We start from the raw sequence: 18,909 nt of genomic DNA, 5'->3' as shown, positions 1-18,909 counted from the left end.
ATAGTGAACTTAAACTTTTTTTTCATGTTCATTTCCTAGATATATTTCCTCTTTGCTTCCTCAATTTCTTTGCCTGTTTATATACTTGGGGGGGGGGCTTTCGGTTATTTATATTTTAAATATAACCATTTACCGTATTTTAACAACCTCTTTTGTTTTTAAAAAAGGGGATTTTTTACAAACATAAAAATCTTTGTATAGAGCTATCTGTTGACTTTTTGTGATTTGTATCGCTTCTAAGCTTATATTCTCCTTTCAGATGTTAGATATTGTCAATTTCTGTTTCTTCCATTTTGGTTATTATATGGTTTTACATTTAACTCCTTAATCCACTCTGCCTTTAATTGTGAAAGGGTAGGAAGTAAGATAAGCAAGATAATTATTTTCAAATGGCTAACCAGTAATCTCAACATAGTTATTGGATTCCTTCCCCCTCTGAAGTTAGGATGTCTCCTATATCATATACTAAAGTTATTTAAAACAATTTTTTTAAATGTTTATTTATCTTGAGAGAGAAAGAGAGCACAAGCAGGGGAGGGGCAGAGAGAGAGGGAGACACAGAATCTGAAGCAGGCTCCAGGTTCTGAGCTGTCAGCACAGAGCCTGATGGGGCTCGAACCCATGAACCATGAGATCATGACCTGAGCCGAAGTCGGAAGCTCAACACTTAACTGACTGAGCCACCCAGGCGCCCCTAAAGTCATTTTATACCTAAGTTATTACATTTCAATAAGTCTCCCTGTAGTGACGATTTGAACTATCATAGGCGGCTTTAAGGTTTTGTAGAGCTAGGTACCCCTCATTACTCTTGTCTTAGAATTTTGATATTCTGCCTCAACATTTGAAACATTTCGTCAAGTTTCAGTGTGCATTGACTGCCTTTGGGTTTAAGTTTAAAAAAAAAATCTGGCTACAAGAGTAAGACTCTTGTATTTTAGAAAATTCAAAAAATGAAAAACATAACAATTTCACCACCGTTTTTGAAATCGCTTGTGTAGGAACTCAGTTACATGCCATGCTCCACGTGGTGACAAACAGTAACGAATTTTGTGTTTATAACCGTCTAAGGAGAATAGTTTTTTTTTTTTTTCAAGTAGAAAAAAGTCTAGTATTACAGTAAACGAAACTGATACCACGCCTGTTCTACGGATGAGGACACTTGCCCGAGGGGCCCAGGTGGTCAACAGAGCTAGGGTTCTAACCAGGGCAGTGTTGTTACCGTGGCCCGTGCAGAACCCTTTGTGATGCTGCCGTTCCATGAGACACAATTATTATTTATATTTTAGTGTATCTACTTACAGTCTTTTACAAAGTGGGGTATCCATGTACATACTTTGATCTTTTCACTTAGATATGTCATGAACATTTATCCCATAAACCTTTCACAACATTATTATTTTTTAAGTTTATTTATTTTGAGAGAGACGGAGACAGCATGAGCAGGGGTGGGGCAGCCAGAGGGAGAGAGAGAATCCCAAGCAGGCTCCACACTCAGCGGGGAGCCGGACACGGGGCTCGAACCCACAAACTGAGATCATGACCCAAGCAGACACCAAGAGTCAGAGGTTTAAATGACTCGGCCACCCAGGCGCCCCTCACATTGTTTTTAATGACCATTTAATATTCCTCATTTGCAGATAGAACAATGCATTTAAGGATCATCTCGTTTCGGAATGATTAGTGTGTGTCCCGTTTTTCCCTGCAGTTAACATTGCTGAGATGAACATTCTTGAGGCTTTTCACACATCCCACAATCCTTTTATTATAAATTCCAAAACCGTAGATGCTGGGCCTCATGTTCTACATATCGCAAAGGTTTTTGCTCCCCACTGCAGAACAGTCCTTTGGACAGGTGATTCCTATTCGCAGCTCTATAACTGCAACAAAGGACCGTGCTCCACCTCACCCCAAGTCATTAAAAGAAGAAAGGAAATCTACAAATTTGGGATCGTCACATGGATTTGCGCTGAAGATTCCTTAATTCCAACACTCGCTACCCACCGTGGAGAAACGGCCCTTTTGCACCAGCAGGCATTAATATTGCCTGCAGCGTTGTTATGTATATAGTACTGAAAATCAAAAATGAACTTCACGTTCCCTAAGCGGGCAACGGCTAAATAGGCTGGTATCTCCACGCTGCGAACCGTTCTGCAAGTGTTAAGGGGAGAGGCAGGACTGCACGTTTCGCGTGGACGGGGAGAAGGGGAGACGGGGAAACAGGGAGCCCCCCGCCGCCCAGTCGCCCGGGGGCGCGGCTGCTGTCAGGGACTTCGGCTTCGGGATCTGCTTTCCCGACGTGCTCCGCCCGAGATTCTGCAGCAAGCGGTCCCGCCGGCCGAACGGCAAGAGATCCGGGTTCGCGCCCTGGCCAGCCCCTGACTGGCAAACCGGTGCCAGCCGAGGTGACGACGCTGCCCAGCCTCGGGGTCCGCAGCGGCCCGACCCCCGCCCCCTCCCCGCTAGCACACCCTGGCGCTTTCTCCTTGCGGTGCCGGGAAGCCGGACTCTTCGCGGCCGGGCCCCTTGGGCGCCGGGGCACGTTTCCGCCGGCCGCGCTCAGCAGCGCACCAAGCGGAAGTGGCCGTGTTGTGGCGGAAGTAGATGCTTTGTGGGGGCCGCCGGCGCTGAAAGGAACGTGGCCGGCAAAGATGATTCAAGCGATTCTGGTTTTCAACAACCACGGGAAGCCGCGGCTGGTCCGCTTCTACCAGCGTTTCGTGAGTGCGGCCCAGCCTCGTCACGTCCCTGCAGAGCGTCCGCGCCCCCCTCCCTCCCTCCGGCCCCACCTCGGGCTCCCGCACCGGGCGTGACCCTCACACCCGTCACCCTCCTTGCGGGACCGGGGTCGGCGTCGGGCCTCACGTCCTACCCCTGCATCTCTCTGCCGTTTAGTGACATTTCTCCTTGCGTCTCGGGGCTCTCTAAAGGACGGCTGGGGGGGGGGTGTGCCCCATTGAAAACTTCACCCATCTAAGCCCCTTTAATCTTGTTGGTCGTACGAGTAGGAAGAAATATGCAGCTTATTAAAGTTTTTGCTTTAGCCCAAAGATCTGGAAACGTGCTTTCTTGGGATTATTTTGCTTCAGTGCTGGGTGGGACTGCCCAGGGACTGGATACCCTTCCTTCTGTAGAGTTGAAGAAAGTCAGCTTCCAAGTGGGAAACGGTGAGAAATTATAAAGGCTGCCGCGTGAGGGCTCCATAAACGATCACGGAAATTTGAGTTTCCCCAGAAACTCCTCTGGGAAAACAAACATCATTCTTTGTCTCCTGACCCCCAGCGTTGTATTTCTTCGCGGCGAGGTTTCAGAAATGTTCCATACATCATCGGTGAAACGCAAGAGGGTTAAAAGTCAGAAAACTGTTCGGGCCTCAGCTCACCTTTTTTTTTTTTTTTTTTAACCCCTGTGTCTATTGACCTTGTGTTACTTCCCTTTGTGTGTGTGTGTGTGTGTGTGTGTGTGTGTGTGAAATAGGAATGAACAAAATAATTTTACTTTTTCATAGAATTTTTAAGCTGGATTACATTTAATAATTATTTCCAGATAAAAATACGATCATTCACTACAACCATTTAGTTTGTATTTGCATTTGTGTGTGTGTGTGTGTGTGTGTGTGTGTGTGTGAATTTTTCTTTTTTTTTTTTCTTTTTTTAGGTATTTATTGAGAAATAAATCACGTACATGTCGTTCACCTTTAAAGCATAAAACGTTCACGTTTAAAGCATACAGTTCAGTGGATTTTAGTACATTTGCAAAGTTGGGGAACCATCCCCACGGTCAGTTTTAGAACATTTCCATTTCCGCAAAAAGAAACCACTACCCATTAGCAGTCATTCCCAATTTCTTCTTTAGCTCCTTTAGCCCTAGGCAACCACTAGTCTACTTTCTGCTTCTCTCAATTTGCCTATTCTGGACATTTGATATAAATGGTATTCAATATGTGGCCTCTTTCACTTAGTATGTTTTTAAAGTTAATCCCACTTGTGGCATGTATTCATGCTTCATTCTTCTTTATTGCCAAGTTAAATTCCATTGTATGGATATACCACATTTTGATTGTCCATCAGCTGATGTTTCTACCTGTGGCTCTTGTGAAGAATGCTGCCATCAACATTCATGTACAAGTGTTTCTGTGCACATGTTTTCATTTCTCCTGGTTATAAATCTAGGAGTAGAATTGCTGGGCCATAAGGTAACTTTATGGTGAACCTTTGGAGGAATTGGCAAACTGTTTTCCACAGTGGCTGCACCAATTTACATTCCCATCAGCAGTGTATAGGAGTTCCAATTTGTCCACCTCTCTATCAACATTTGTTATTATCTTTTTGAATAAAAATACTATAATGGGTGTAAAGTGGGTTCTCACTGTGGTTTTAATTTTCCATTCCTCTAATGAACATCTTGGCGTGTTCTTATTCGCCTTTTGTAAACCTTTAGAGAACATAGGAGTTTCATGAGAACCACGTTAGCCCGTGAGTGAAAGTTGACCTTGAAAACTGCAGAGTACTAAAAGATATGCGGGACTGTTAAAGTACTTGAGGCTTGGAAGCAAGTGGTAGTCCGTCTTTTTGTTGAAATCAGAAATTAGTTAGCTTTACTGTTTCATACCACTTTCCCTCTGTGGCCATTTCCACCTAGGGTCAGGTAAAAGGCTTTGTTTGGTTTGAAAGCTGTTTTGGTCAGCTTAAAAAAGTGCTGATGCTTAGCACGTTTTCTGTTTCCAAGTACGCAGAGTTAATCCTTTACAGCATCCTGGCGTACTCAGACTTATAGTGACTAGTCTTCATTCATTCAGTAAATAACAGAGGGCCACTGTATGTCCATGTTGAGTCAAAGTTCTGAAAAGTAATTTCACAATGACATCTTCTTGTTTGGTTCTCTTTCTTTTAAATAACTGGTGATTTCAAACAGATTCAGTGCTGTAGAAAGAAGGCATTAGCATTACTTCAGTCTAGTTTCTGACTCTAAGGGCAAGTCCGGTCTGAAGATTTTCTTAAGCTTTGCTACTCAAAGTGTGATCTCCAAACCAGCAGCTTTGGTATCCCCTGGAATGCGATACAGTCTCAGGACTTACCCCAAACCTACTAAATTGGAACCTGTATTTTGATATCATTCCCAGGTCACTGGTCTAGAGCTTTTTATTACTTTTGTCTTAATGATTAGTTTCTTCCTGCCATCATCCTTTTTTAAAACCATACTTACTGTGAACCTCCTCTGTATAAATAGAAATCAGTGTAAGTTATCAAGAGATGTTATTACAGTTGAGCTTTCTTGTATATAGTAGTTAAAAAAAAAAAGTATAACTCTATTCCAAATTCTAATCTGTAAATAGAATTTTTTCTGTCTTCCTCAGTAATACTTTGTTGGTAACACCCCATTATACCATATTACCAGTGCAAAAGATGGAAAATTCGGTTTTTAAAAACAAAGTTACATGATTACATCTTGACCTCCTTGAAGGGTTAGACCTATTGACGTTGGCATAGATGTTTTCTAGGGGAAGACAAAATATTCCAGGACTGCTCTTCTAGTTATTCTTTGATCTTTTAGGAGAGTTGATCAGTTCTCCTTTCCTTGGTTGTTAACTATAAGGAAGTATCACTTTACCTATCAGGACAATAATGGTTAGTGTCTAGATATCTAGGTAAATATACCCTATCTTAATTCCTGTAACTGAGTCTTAATCTATTTTTCCATAGATTTCCCTTTTATTTTTTCTTTACTCCTTATTTTTTTTTTTTTCTGAAAACTGGTACCAAATGTTCCGATAATTCCCTGCTTGGAAGCATTTCTCTCCCTGTGTATCTCCATCCATAGAATGTAGTTTTTCAGCCTCCCCACTGAGTCACTTTATTCATTTTATTCCACAGCCAGAAGAAATTCAACAGCAGATTGTCCGAGAGACCTTCCACCTAGTTCTCAAGCGAGATGACAACATCTGTAACTTCTTGGAAGGTGGAAGGTAAACGATGGGTTTCAGTTTTCTACCCACACGTCTACTATTGGGTGGCCTTCGTCGCTGTTTCCTCAAGTGTCGGGTGGGTGCCTGAGCTGCCCAGGAAGAGTCCCACTTCCCTTTGGAAGCTGTTGCTTGGTTGTGCTTCATCTAGAGGTTTGGTTCCTGGGAAGATGGCAGAAGAAAAGGTGAGGTCAAGGGGCTTTAGGCATCTCGGCCAAACTTGGTTGCTGGTCCCCTGGGAGAAATGGCCTATTGTTTGGCCCATCCTCCCCTTTCTGTTGAGCCCGTTCTCATTCTTTGGCACAGGGTTTCTTGGACATGTGTTTAGTTTGGATACAGCCATTTAAATGTTTCCCATTTTCCACAGTTTGATTGGTGGCTCCGACTACAAACTCATCTATCGGCACTATGCTACACTGTACTTTGTGTTTTGTGTGGATTCATCCGAGAGTGAACTTGGAATCTTGGACCTCATCCAGGTATGTGTAGTCAGCTAATGATGGCAGCCAGTAAAGAATTCGCACTGGATTTTTGCGTAACCATCCTGTAGGTCTTGTTGTCAGTCTCTTTATTGACACTGGTAAGAGTTGCCGGGTGTCCACCATACGGTACTGTAAGAAAGCTCCTAGCAACCCGTGAAAACTCTTAGAACTTTTGGACTCCTTGGTTTCTACCCAGCTCTCTCCCTGCCCTTGGTTTTCAGGTATGATTCTGACACCCAACTCCAATTTGTCTGTTTTCTTTCCCCGACACCACCTAGCAGTTAGCTCAGTTCTCTGTGGTGTCCCACAAACGAGCAGGTGTCCCACAAATTTAACTCCGTTCTGACGCCATCTACCTGGAGATAGATAGACACGACACCACTCACAAGTCCAGGTTGTCTGTCACCTGTGCTTCTGACTGGCTGGCTGTAGATCAGAGGTTCCCATGACATCCTCCTTCGGTTTGATTAATTTGCTAGAAGGGCTTATAGAACTCTCTAGAAGAACATTGTACTTACTAGATTACCAGCGTACTGTAAAAGGATGCACAGGGCAAGGAAAGGGGAAAGGGCATGGAGCTTTTATGCCCTTTCCAGTCAGGCCACTTTCTCCCATCTCCATTAACCTGGAAGCTCCCAAACCCTGTCCTGTTGGGTTTTTCTGAAGATCTGGGGTGGGACTGAAAGTTCTGATCCTCTGATTGAATGGTTGTTTTTCCTGGCAACCGGCCCCCATCTTTAGGTGCTTTCCAGAAGTTACCTTAACATAAACAAGACACCTTTATCACTTAGGAAATTCCAAATTCCTTTATCACTTAGGAGCCCTGGGCCAGAAATAGGCATGAATACCAAATATTTTCTTATTATAAATTATAGTAGCACACTATGTTTAGAAATTTTCTTCAGCTATCAAACCAAATGATATTTAAGAATTCATACATTTTATTTTCACTTGTAATTGTAGCCTAAGACAAAGAGGCTTGATGTTTTAGTTAGTCTGTGCAATCTTAACATAGATCAACATGATTTTTTTAGGCTTTTTAAAAGTTAGAAATGGCTTACAGATCCTTTTTCATTATCTTCATGGAAACTGAGATGCCTAGGGACCCTAGCTTGAGAACCATTAATTTAGTATAATTTCATCATTTTAGATTTTTTTTTTTTTTTAAAGTAATCCTGCACCCAATGTGGGGCTCGAATTCACAGCCCTGAGATTAAGAGTCTTATGCTCTACTGACTGAGCCAGCCAGGCGCCCCTAATTCCATCATTTTATAGGTGAAATTTTAGGCAGGCTTCCTTTAAGTGACTCGAATAAGTTACTTAAGTAGAAGGCACTGAAGTAGAAGCTTGCATTAAAACCTAACTAACAGAAAAGTAAACTCTCTAGCTATAAAAATACAAACTTTACATTCAGAAAATGATTTAAGGTGATTAATTTAAGAGTGCATACATTTTATTCACTTGTCGTACATAACAGTATAAATAACCTAAAAAAGACTAATCCCTCAGATAATTTTAAAACCTTTCTTAAAATACCTGAGTCAGATTGGACATTGAGTCAGTGTGGTATAATAGAAAGAACTCCAGATCTAGAATCATAGAACCTGCATTTGAGTCACAGACCTACCATCTGAATGTAGAAATACCAGGTTGTAGGATTCAATTATGACGATGTATTTTATAGTGTTTTAAACTGTAGAATGCGATAGAAATGTACATATAAGTGTGTTAGAATAAAAAGGAAATATGTGATAATATATTTTAAAAATTGAGATGTACTTCAATATCTATATTAGCAAGAAAAAGAAATTAACTTTATAAGGTAATGGACATTTATTAAATAGTGTGCACTGGATTTGGGAAGATAAGTAAAAGGGTGAAAATAATAGGAACTAAAGGAAAATGATAGGTTTGATCTTTGAAAAGACAATAAAATCAACAAATAGTTGGCCTAATATATTGAGGATAAAAGTCAGAAAACAACGTTTTTAGAGGATGACCTGCATAGTTGTATTACTAATGTATTTGAAATAGCTGACGTCAGAACATGAATACCAAATGAGATCAACAACAAGGCTCTTAATCCAGCATCAGGATGAAATAAGAAAGGTGTAAAAAAGAACTGACTCCTGGGACGGCTGGGTGGCTCAGTCAGTTAAGTGGCCGACTCTTGGTTTCAGCTCAGGTCATGGTCTTGTGGTTTGTGGATTCGAGCCCTGAGTTGAGCTCCGCACTGACAGTGCAAAGCCTGCTTGGGATTCTGTCTCTCTCTGTCTCTCTGCCCCTACCCGCTTGCGTGCGCGTGCAATCACTTACTCTCTCAAAATAAATAAACTTTAAAAAGTATGGGGCACCTGGGTGGCTCAGTTGGTTAAGCATCCAGCTTCAGCTCAGGTCATGATCTCATGGTTCGTGGGTTCGAGGCCCGCATTAGGCTGTGTGTGGACAGCTCAGAGTCTGGAGCCTGCTTCAGAGTGTTTGTCTTCCTCTCTGTCTGCCCCTCCCCTGCTCATGCTCTGCTTCTGTCTCTCTCTCAATAAGTAAACATTTAAAAGTAAAACAAAAACAAAACTGTCTCCCTAATAGATTCGGTAGAATTCTTTTTAAATGTTGAAGTATAATAAAACCTCTATCTTGTAAAAGGTATTTCTTAAACCGAGAATAAAAACATACTACTTAAGCGATTTTACAGTGTAATTGGTTTGTAATCCAAAAGCCTTGCAAAAAAATATTTTGAGTAATATTGCATATTAGTTTTGGTACAAAATTACTAAAGAAAATCTTAGCCAATAATCACTTGTAGCAAGGAGTCACCAGACCTGGTTTTTGTTTCTTTCTGTCCCATTAACAAGCATTGTGGCCTTGGGGTGCCTGGGTGGCTCAGTTGAGCGTCCAACTTGAGCTAAGGTCATGATCTCACAGCTTGTGAGTTTGAGCCCCACGTGGGGCTATGTTCTGACAGCTCGGAGCCTGGACCCTGCCTCCAATTCTGTGTCTCGCTCTCTCTCTGCCCCTCCCCACTCACATTCTGTCTCTCAAAAATAAATAAACATTAAAAAAAAAAAGCATTGTGGCCTTAAATCTTGGTTGGCTCTAGGGTTCTTGTTTTATGTTTTGGCTTGTGTGTGTGTGTGTGTTGATTTACAGTATACTAGTTCTTAGGGTCTGTTACAGCAGTAAGAAAAATAGTGGAGACTGATAGAGTTGCATCAGTAGATGCCGAGAGAAATGATTATCCAAATTATATTCCCGAAATGCTCTTTTTTTTATTTAAAAAAAAAATTTTTTTTTTAAGGTTTATTTATTTTTGAGACAGAAAGAGACAGAGCATGAGCAGGGGAGGGTCAGAGAGAGAGGGAGACACAGAATCTGAAACAGGCTCCGGGCTCCGAGCTGTCAGCATGGAGCCCGACTCAGCATTGAGCCGGGGCTCAAACTCACGGACCGTGAGATCATGACCTGAGCCAAAGTCGGACGCTCAACCGACTGAGCCACCCAGGCGCCCCACCAGAATGCTCTTGAATTGAAATAAGAAACATTTTTATTTGATTATGTAGTGCATGTTTATTTATTTACCATAAACTATTTGTTGTTGGGGAAATAAACCACATTTAGATGGTTCAGGATTCAAAAGGTGAACCAAGAATATATAGTGAAAAGTATTTTTCTTCTTTTCTCCAGTACCTAGTTTATTTTTCTAGAAGAAGCAAATTTTAGGGTTTTTTTCCAAGGTTTTATTAATTTATTTTATTTTATTAATTAATTTGTTTTTATTTTATTGTTTACGTTTATTTTTGAGAGACAGAGCACAAGTGGGGAAGAGCAGAGAGAGCAGGAGACAGAATCCAAAGCAGGCTCCAGGCTCTGAGCTGTCAGCACCGAGCCTGATGTGGGGCTTGAACTCACAAACTGAGATCATGACCTGAGCCGACGTCGGACGCTTAACCAACTGAGCCACCCAGGCGCCCCAAGATTTTATTTATTTATTTATTTATTTGTTTATTTGTTTATTATTTATTTATTTATTCATTCATTCATTTAATAAAGTAAACTCTGCACTCAGTGTAGGGCTTGAACTTATCTCAAGATCAAGAGTCATGCGCTGTACCAACTGAGGCAGCCAAGCACCCCAGCAAATTTTAGTTTTAAAACCAAGGACCAGTGTTTTCTCAGGAGAGAAATCTATAGGCATTCATGAAAACAAGGATATCTCTTACTATTTACTTTAATTTGAACAAACATTTGTAATGAGTTATAAAAAAGGAAATGAACAAGTAACATGGTAAAGGAAGAAAGAGAGATGAGTTGTCACTATAACATGGCCCGATTATATACCTAGAAAACCTTTAAAAAAAAAAAAAAAAACCAGCAAAAATTATACCAAGTAATGAATGATGTGGGCAAAATGGCAGAATATGAGATAAATTCATCAAAATTGAAGTTTTTTTTCTGTGAAAACAGGTAGAAAAAACCTTAATTTCAAAAAAAAAACAAAACCCTCACAATAGTGATAAAGGATATTGAGTGTTTAGAAATTAATTTAGTGTGGAATACTTAACATTAATTCCAATAAAATTATAAAATATTAAAGGAAAGACATAAAAGAATACTTAAAATAAATGGAGCTACAAGTCCTCTGCTTGTTGGGAAAAGTCAAGCAAAGGTAATAATAGTAATCAATAAATTAAATGGGAAACCAAGTGTAATTGCATCAGAAAATCTTACAGAACTTTTGGTGAAGGGAAAATTTATCAGGAAAAATGAATGGCCAAGCAATGTGAAAGTACGTTTTGAGGGAAAAAGATCAGCAATTGGGGATTGGCTTTACTGGGCTTCAGAATATATAATGATTACAGATGAAATTATTACCTACCTAGGAAATCTGAAACAATCAACTGGTAAACCATTAGAGCTATTAATAGAGTTCATTATGGGGACAAGTTTAACATATAAAAATCAATAGCTTTTCCTTAGCAATAATAAGGAAATCTTTCAAGGGGCCCACTCAACAAAAGCAAAAAGGTCCATAAGATATCAAGAAATAAACGTAAAACATGTGTAAGAGGTATATGAAGAAAACTCTCAAAATCTACCAAAAATCTGAAAAAAGAGCAAAATAAATGAATTAAACACACCCTTTGCCTGTTGAGAAAACTCACTACGATGTCCCTTACTTCCAGATTATCCATTTACTGAAAACCCAATCAGAATCCCTGTAAGATTATTGTTTTTAAAATTATTTGAAAAAAAATTTTTTTTTAATGTTTATTTTTGAGAGAGAGAGAGAGAGAGAGACAGAACACAAGCAGGGGAGGGGCAGGGAGAGAGGGAGACCCAGAATCCGAAGCAGGCTCCAGGCTCCGAGCTGTCCGCACAGAGCCCGACGCGGGGCTCGAGCCCGCGAACCGTGAGATCATGACCTGAGCCGAAGTTGGAGGCTCAACCGACTGAGCCACTCAGGTGACCCTAAAATTATTTTTATTGTGAAACACGTATATACAAAAAAATAACGCTAACCGTGCTGATAAGTCTAAAAAAGGCCAGTAAGATGAAACGCACCCAGATTAAGAAACAGTACACTCCTAGTGCCCTCAGGCTTGTGCGTGCAGTTCCTCGCTTCCATCCCCTCATCCGTGGCATCCTTCCTCTGACATTTGAGTTGCTCACCCCTTTGCTTCTCTTCACAGCTTTACCATGTGATGTATATTCCCTAACTGCCGTTTGTCTTAGTTTGGAAAATCTGAGTGGCAAAAGCACAGACGGCTGAGGGAGGCTGGTGTCACTTGCCGCTTCTCCGTGCAGGCCTCCGAGAGAAGGTCAGCTGAGCAGAGTGTCTGGGTCACGGTCTGGGAATGTCCATGAGCTCCTTCTGGGGACACCCGAGGGCAAGGCGCGTGAGGGCATCTGGAGAAACAGAGCTCGCCGTAGGCGGGGCACCTGGCTTTGGCATATTCCAGCGGAAACGTGGTGAGGAGGACTCGACCAGGCCACGTTTTCTGTTTCTCAGCGTGTCCCGACCTACCTCGCTTTTCCAGGACCGAGTCAAAGCAGAACGTTTCAGTGGGGGCAGTTTGAGTGTCCTTAGCCCATCCGGCCGTAGGGGAGTAGGAGAGAAATTAGATTGTCTCCATTTGTTTTTTTTTTTAAATTAACACAGACAAAACTACTGCGTGTCTTTATGCGGACCGTTGGGCCAATTTACCGAATAGACAGAAAACAGAATTCCTGAGTCAAAGATACTAATATTTCTAATTATAAGGCAGGTTGCTAGATAGATATACAGAAAAGCTATATTAATTTATAATGTCTCCAGGAGTATTTGAGTTCATGTGTCTTCCTACCTCTAACATTGAAATGTGTCATTTTTAATTTCTACTCTGGGGTAGAGTGCTGCCTCACAGATGTCTGAATTTTTATTTTTAATCATCCTGCCTACTTTTTCCATGTGTAGATTTCCATTGTTCTTTTCATATACACCTATTATAACATAATTGAACCACTTGTCCAGTAAAGTCTAGAACCTGGTTCATGGTATTATATTACATATGTTCTAAGATGCACATTTTTTTCACACTTTAATGACTCCAGCATCAGGATGCATATTATATTAGATGACCTCTCACGATTATAATTGACATCACTTTCATCTTAGCCCACAAATGATTTCTCTTCTCAAAAGTAATTCTCTGTATATTTTTTAGTTTATGTTAAAACTAACATTTTTTTCTGAATTATTCGATGTAAACTATCCATTTTACCTCCCTTTGTTGAAGAAACCTTAATGTATAATGTGTTTAGAGTAAAATTCAAACTCCCTGTCAGCCTACAAGGCCTGACGTGATCTGGCTCCTTTGTCCTTCTCCGTCTGACCTCATCATACTCACTTTCACCTTCACACCACTCTAGCCATTTCAGTCTTCTTTCTGTTCCTCAGACACAAGTGCAGTTTTGCTTCAGGGCCTTTGCACTTGCTCTGTCCACTAGAACACTCTTGCCCAAATCCCTTCCCTCTATAGCTCTTCATTGACTCGCTTCTTTAGCGTTCATGACTCGGTCCAAGATCCTGAGACCTTCATGACGGCCTATCTGAAGTAACCCCCATCATACCATCCTGCTCATTTCCTTCAGAGAGCTTATGATGGTGGAAAAGATCATGCTCATGTGCCTCGTTCTTCCCACACTCGGAACGTAAGCCAGCCGAGAATGTGACTTATTGACCAAGGTAGCCCCGGAGTAGAGTGGTAGGTGTCTAGCACATAGTAGTCACTCACTAAACATTGGTTGAATAAACTTTATAATACATAGTGAGATTTAGTTTTTACTCATTGTTTGTTCGACTAAGTTGTGTTTCTCTTTCTGCATGAGTTTCACCCTGTTTTATTTATTGTCGTTAATATAAGTTCATATACTTAATAAGACAATATCCCCCTTGGGTGCAGTTCTCTTTCAATATATTCACTGATACTTATGACCATTTGTTCATCTGGATACATTCTTGAATAATTTGTAAAGGTCCCATAAGTCTCTGTTGGGTTTGTACTTAGAAATGTATTAAAAATAGCATTTCTTGGGGCGCCTGGGTGGCTCAGCCGGTTGAGCGTCCGACTTCGGCTCAGGTCACCATCTCGCGGTCCGTGAGTTCGAGCCCCGCGTCGGGCTCTGGGCTGATGGCTCAGAGCCTGGAGCCTGCTTCAGATTCTGTGTCTCCCTCTCTCTCTGACCCTCCCCCATTCATGCTCTGTCTCTCTCTGTCTCAAAAATAAATAAACATTAAAAAAAATTAAAAAAAAAACCTTTAAAAAAAATAGCATTTCTTTCCATTTCTTCATTCTTTCAGATCTTAAAGTTTTTTTTTTCAAAGAAAGTCCTAATATCTTATGGTTTATTCTGAAATTTTAAGATATCAAGCTTTTATACGTCATTATGTTCACAGATATTTCTTACACAACATTCCCTTTAATTCTCAATTTGTGATTGACATTGTTCACTCTCCACTAAAACTGTGCTTATCTCCTCTACTTTTTCACTAGTTATGAGTTTATCTTCCTATCTCAGTTGTTTTCAATTAAAAAATATATGCATTTTTAAGCCTTTTAGAACAAAGATTTATTTCAGTATATGTTGAGGTACGGAACCGAGTTACTTTTTTTCCATATCGTTATCTAGTTTCTCCAAATTATACGGCCTCCCATTGTTTAAACTTAACTGTCTATATACATTTAGGCCTATTTCCGGAATTTCAAATATATTACTTCATTTTGGGTTTTTAAAATTATACAAGTAGTACGTGAACATATTCTTTCTTTTATAAAAGATTCAAACAGCAAGTTTATTAACGGAGAACGGAGAAGTCCTTCCCTTAGCATTCATACCCCCTCACTCAAACACCACTCCCCTTCCTAGAGGCAGCCGCTATAAAGTCTTTAAATGCATGGATATACAGGGGCCCCTGTGGGTGTCTCAGGCAGATACGCGACAGAGTCTCGATTTCAGCTTAGGTCGTGATGTCACAGTTCATTAGTTTGGGCTCCGCGCTAACAATGCAGAGCCTGCTTGGGATTCTCTCTCTCCTTCTCTCTCTGCCCCTCCCCTGCTAGCACTAAATAAATTTTAAATGGTAATAATGCATGCATATATATACATGTCATATACGTTTACTTTTAAAAATAAAGAATAGTCACACTACATGCTTCTGTAACTTGCATTTCTATCACTTCATGATAAGTCTTGCAGCTATATCCATTTCATATATTCTTTTTAGTAGTGCAGGATTTTTCCGTAATACAGGTATGTCATAATATTTTATTCAGTACCTAGTTTCTCACTGTTTTAAATAGCACATACCCTTGTACATTCATCTGTATGCCCATGTGTTAGTTTCTTTGGTAGGCTCTTAACATTTGAATTGTTGCTTTGATTAAAGGGTGTGCACTTTTTAGTGTGATAGGTTTCTCCCAGAAGGCCTGTTTCACCATCATGTCACCAACTTTCAATGTTAAGAATATTCTCAAATGTTTGCCAGTCTGATAGGTGAGAACCTAGAAATTCATTGTCTTCCCAAGCTTTCTTGAGTATTGCTGAAGCTGCATGTCTTTTAGTGTTTACCAATCGTTTATACTTGAAAATATCTGACCACATCACTTGTCCGCTTTTCTAATGGCCATTTGTTTTATTCATTGGTAAGTGTTGCATTTTTTTCCTAGCTTCATGGATATTAAATCCTTTTTCTATTGTATTTATTGCAAATATTTTCTCCTAGTCCATTGTTCTTTTTTTTCTTTTTGTTCTTTTAACTTTAGTTATGTTTGTTGATGTTTTTCCTTATAGCTCCGAGGTATAAAAATGTTATCCAGTATTGCAGTTCCTTTTTTTTCTTTTGAGAAAACCATTTTTTAAATTTTCTCTTCATAGATATATACATACACACACACACACTCTATATATATATATGTGCATATATATATATGTGTATGTATTTTTACTCAGTAAACCCTTGATTGATGACACATAAAGATAACTCTTCTTATTCTTTAGCCATTCTTTTTTTTAAAACCATTTTTAAAGACTGTACAGTATAATTAACATACAATGTTATATTAGTTTCAGGTGTACAATAGAGTGATTCAACAATTCTATACATACTCAGTGCCTGTCACTCTAAGTGTACTCTCAGTCCCTTTTACCTATTTCACCCATCCCCTTCCCTCTGGGACCCACCTGTTTGTTCTCTGTACTTACGAGTCTTTTTTGTTTTCTTTTTTTGTTTGTTCATTTGTTTAGTTTCTTAAATTCCACATGAGTGAGTGAAATCATACGGTATTTGTCTTTCTCCAACTGACTTATGTCACATCACATTATACCCTCTAGATCTGTCCGTGTTGTTGCAAATGGCAAGATTTCATTCTTTTTTATGGCTGAATAATATTCCATTGTATATACGTACCACATCTTCTGTATTGTATCCATTCATCTATCAGTGGACACTTTGGTTCCTTCCACGCTTTGGTTATTGTAAATAATGCTGCAGTAAACACAGAGAGGTACGTGTATCTTTTTGAATTAGTTTTTTTTTTTTTTAATGTTTATTTTTGAGACAGAGAGGGACAGAGCATCAACGGGGGAGGGTCAGAGAGAGGGAGACACGGAATCTGAAGCAGGTTCCAAGCTCTGAGCTGTCAGCACAGAGCCCGACGCGGGGCTCAAACTCACAGGCTGTGAGATCATGACCTGAGCCGAGGTCGGATGCTCAACCGACTGAGCCACCCAGGCGCCCCTGAATTAGGTTTTTTAAATATTATTTGGGTAAATAGTAGTGGAATTACTGGGTCATATGGTAATTCTGTTCTCAATTTTTTGAGGAACCTCCGTACTGTCTTCCACAGTGGGTGCACCATTTCGCATTCCCACCAGTGGTGCACAAGGATTCCTTTTTCTCCGCATCCTCACCAACACTTGTTTCTTGTGGTTTTGATTTTAGCTCTTCTGACAGGTGTGAGGTGATATCTCAGTGTGGTTTTGATTTGCATTTCCTTGATGGTGAGTGATGTTGAGCATCTTTTCATGTGTCTGTTGGTCATCTGTGTGTCTTCATTGGAGAACTGTCTGTTCATGTCTTCTGCCCATTTTTAAATGGAATTATTTGTGGGTTTTTTTGGTGTTGTGTAAATTCCTTATATTTTTTGGATACTAATCCTTTATTGAATGTCGTTTGCAAATATCTTCTCCCATTCAGTAGGTTATCTTTGGATTTTGTTGATTATTTCTTGTGCTGTGCAGGAGCTTTTTACTGTGATGTCGTGCCAGTGGTTCAACTTGCCTTTGTTTCCCTTGCCTCAGGAGACATCTCTAGAAAAACGTTGCTATGACTGATGTCAGAGAAATTAATGCCTGTGCGCTCTCCTAAGATTTTTATGGTTTCAAGTCTCACATTTAGGTCTTTAATCCATTTTGAGTTTATTTTTGTGTATGATGTAAGAAAGTGGTCCAGGTTCATTCTTTTGCATGTGGCTTCCAGTTTTCCCAGTGCCATTTCTTGAAGAGACTTTCTCCCGTCGTGTATTCTTGCCTTCTTTGCTGAAGATTGAGTGATCATATAATCATGGGTTTATTTCTGGGCTCTCTATTCTATTTTCTCTTGACCTGTGTGTCTGTTTTTGTGCCAGTATGATAGAGTTTGATTGCTATAGCTTTGAAGTATTTCTTGAAATCTGAGATTGTATGTGATACCTCTGGATTTCTTCTTTCTCAAGATTGCTGTGCCATTTGGGATCTTTTGTGGTTCCATATGAATTTTAGGATTATTTGTTCTACTTCTGTGAAAAATGCTATTGGTGTTTGATAGGGATTGCATTAAATGTGTAGATTACTTTGGGTAGTATGGCCACTTTAACAACATTTATTCTCCTGAGAAAACCATTTTTATCATTATTACCACCCAGCTTATTTGTGCTGGATTTTGTAGCAAATGGCCAGATTGTCTAAAGAACATCTGCATAACATTTCTTTCATGTTTCAAGAGGTGAAAATAACTGTAAAAAGTTAGCTACAAAGATACACAAAATGACACAGAAAATCCTTGTCTGATATTTTATTCCACCTGCGGCATTTATATATTTGAAAAGTAGAATTCACGAACTAAAAATTACTGTCCTGTTGAGTTTAATGGAAGATTTAGCCTGATTACAAGATTAACACCAGTATCACTGATTTGATATTTACCAAAATTGATGTTTTTTTCTCTTCCTCCCAGCTTTATTGAGGTATAATTGACATGTAGCATTAAGTTTAAGGTGTACAGTCTATTCATTTGATACACTTACATATTGCAAAATGATTACCACTGTAATCACCTCTTATTGCATCACATAATTGCCATTCTTTTATTAGTGAGAATCGTATTTTTCAATAAATTAAAATCAATGTGATACCCATGCAAGCTAGAATGCTCTTTGGTGAACAAGGACCTGACATCCAAACAAGAAGCCTGTTAAGTCTCACACTGTAAAAGTGTGATCTTTTTCAAACTGAATCCATTCCTTGCATTGAAGATGTGAAACTCAGCCCCATTCCTCTTTATGAGTGGGTTTATGATCTTGCCATTTCATACTGAACATCTAGATTTCCAAATACAGTTGACCCTTAAACTGTGCCGGTCTGCTTATACATGGGTTTTTTTTCAATAAATGTAGTACAGTACCGTAAATGTATTTTCCTTACGATTTTTTTTTTTTTTTTTTTTGAGAGAGAGAGTGAGAGCAGAGGAGGAGCAGAGAGAGAATCCCAAGGAGGTTCCACGCTCAGCGTGGAGCCCAACACAGGGCTCGATCCTATGAACTGTGAGATCATGACCTGAGCCAAAATCAAGAGTCTGATGCTCATCCAGCTGGGCCACCCAGGTGCCCCCTTATGATTTTCTTTTTTTTTTTCTTAAAAAAATTTTTTAATGTTCATTTATTTTTGGGAGAGAGA

The 18,909-nt window shown here is 39.8% G+C and overlaps 1 protein-coding gene across 3 annotated transcripts in view; it reads left to right on the top strand.

The window, feature by feature from the left end:
• The first annotated feature begins 2,570 nt into the window (after positions 1-2,570).
• Positions 2,571-18,909, top strand: part of AP3S2 (adaptor related protein complex 3 subunit sigma 2) — a 57,966-nt gene continuing 41,627 nt past the window's right edge. For 2 of the 3 annotated variants that reach the window (XR_007454170.1, XM_049614285.1), the window contains exons 1-3: positions 2,574-2,717; positions 5,871-5,962; positions 6,327-6,438. Coding sequence is in view for 2 of the 3 variants with exons in the window: in XM_049614285.1 (XP_049470242.1) it covers positions 2,649-2,717; positions 5,871-5,962; positions 6,327-6,438 (273 nt within the window). In the remaining variant the exon portion in view is untranslated. Of the gene's footprint in view, positions 2,718-5,870; positions 5,963-6,326; positions 6,439-18,909 lie in introns of all 3 variants that reach the window. The other variant, XM_049614286.1, reaches the window with a different exon arrangement.

Source organism: Panthera uncia (genome assembly GCF_023721935.1).
Source record: "Panthera uncia isolate 11264 chromosome B3 unlocalized genomic scaffold, Puncia_PCG_1.0 HiC_scaffold_2, whole genome shotgun sequence".
In the NCBI taxonomy this organism is placed as follows: domain Eukaryota; kingdom Metazoa; phylum Chordata; class Mammalia; order Carnivora; family Felidae; genus Panthera; species Panthera uncia.
The sequence above is the reverse complement of the archived record's forward strand: the minus strand, read 5'-3'. Positions and strand labels throughout refer to the sequence as shown.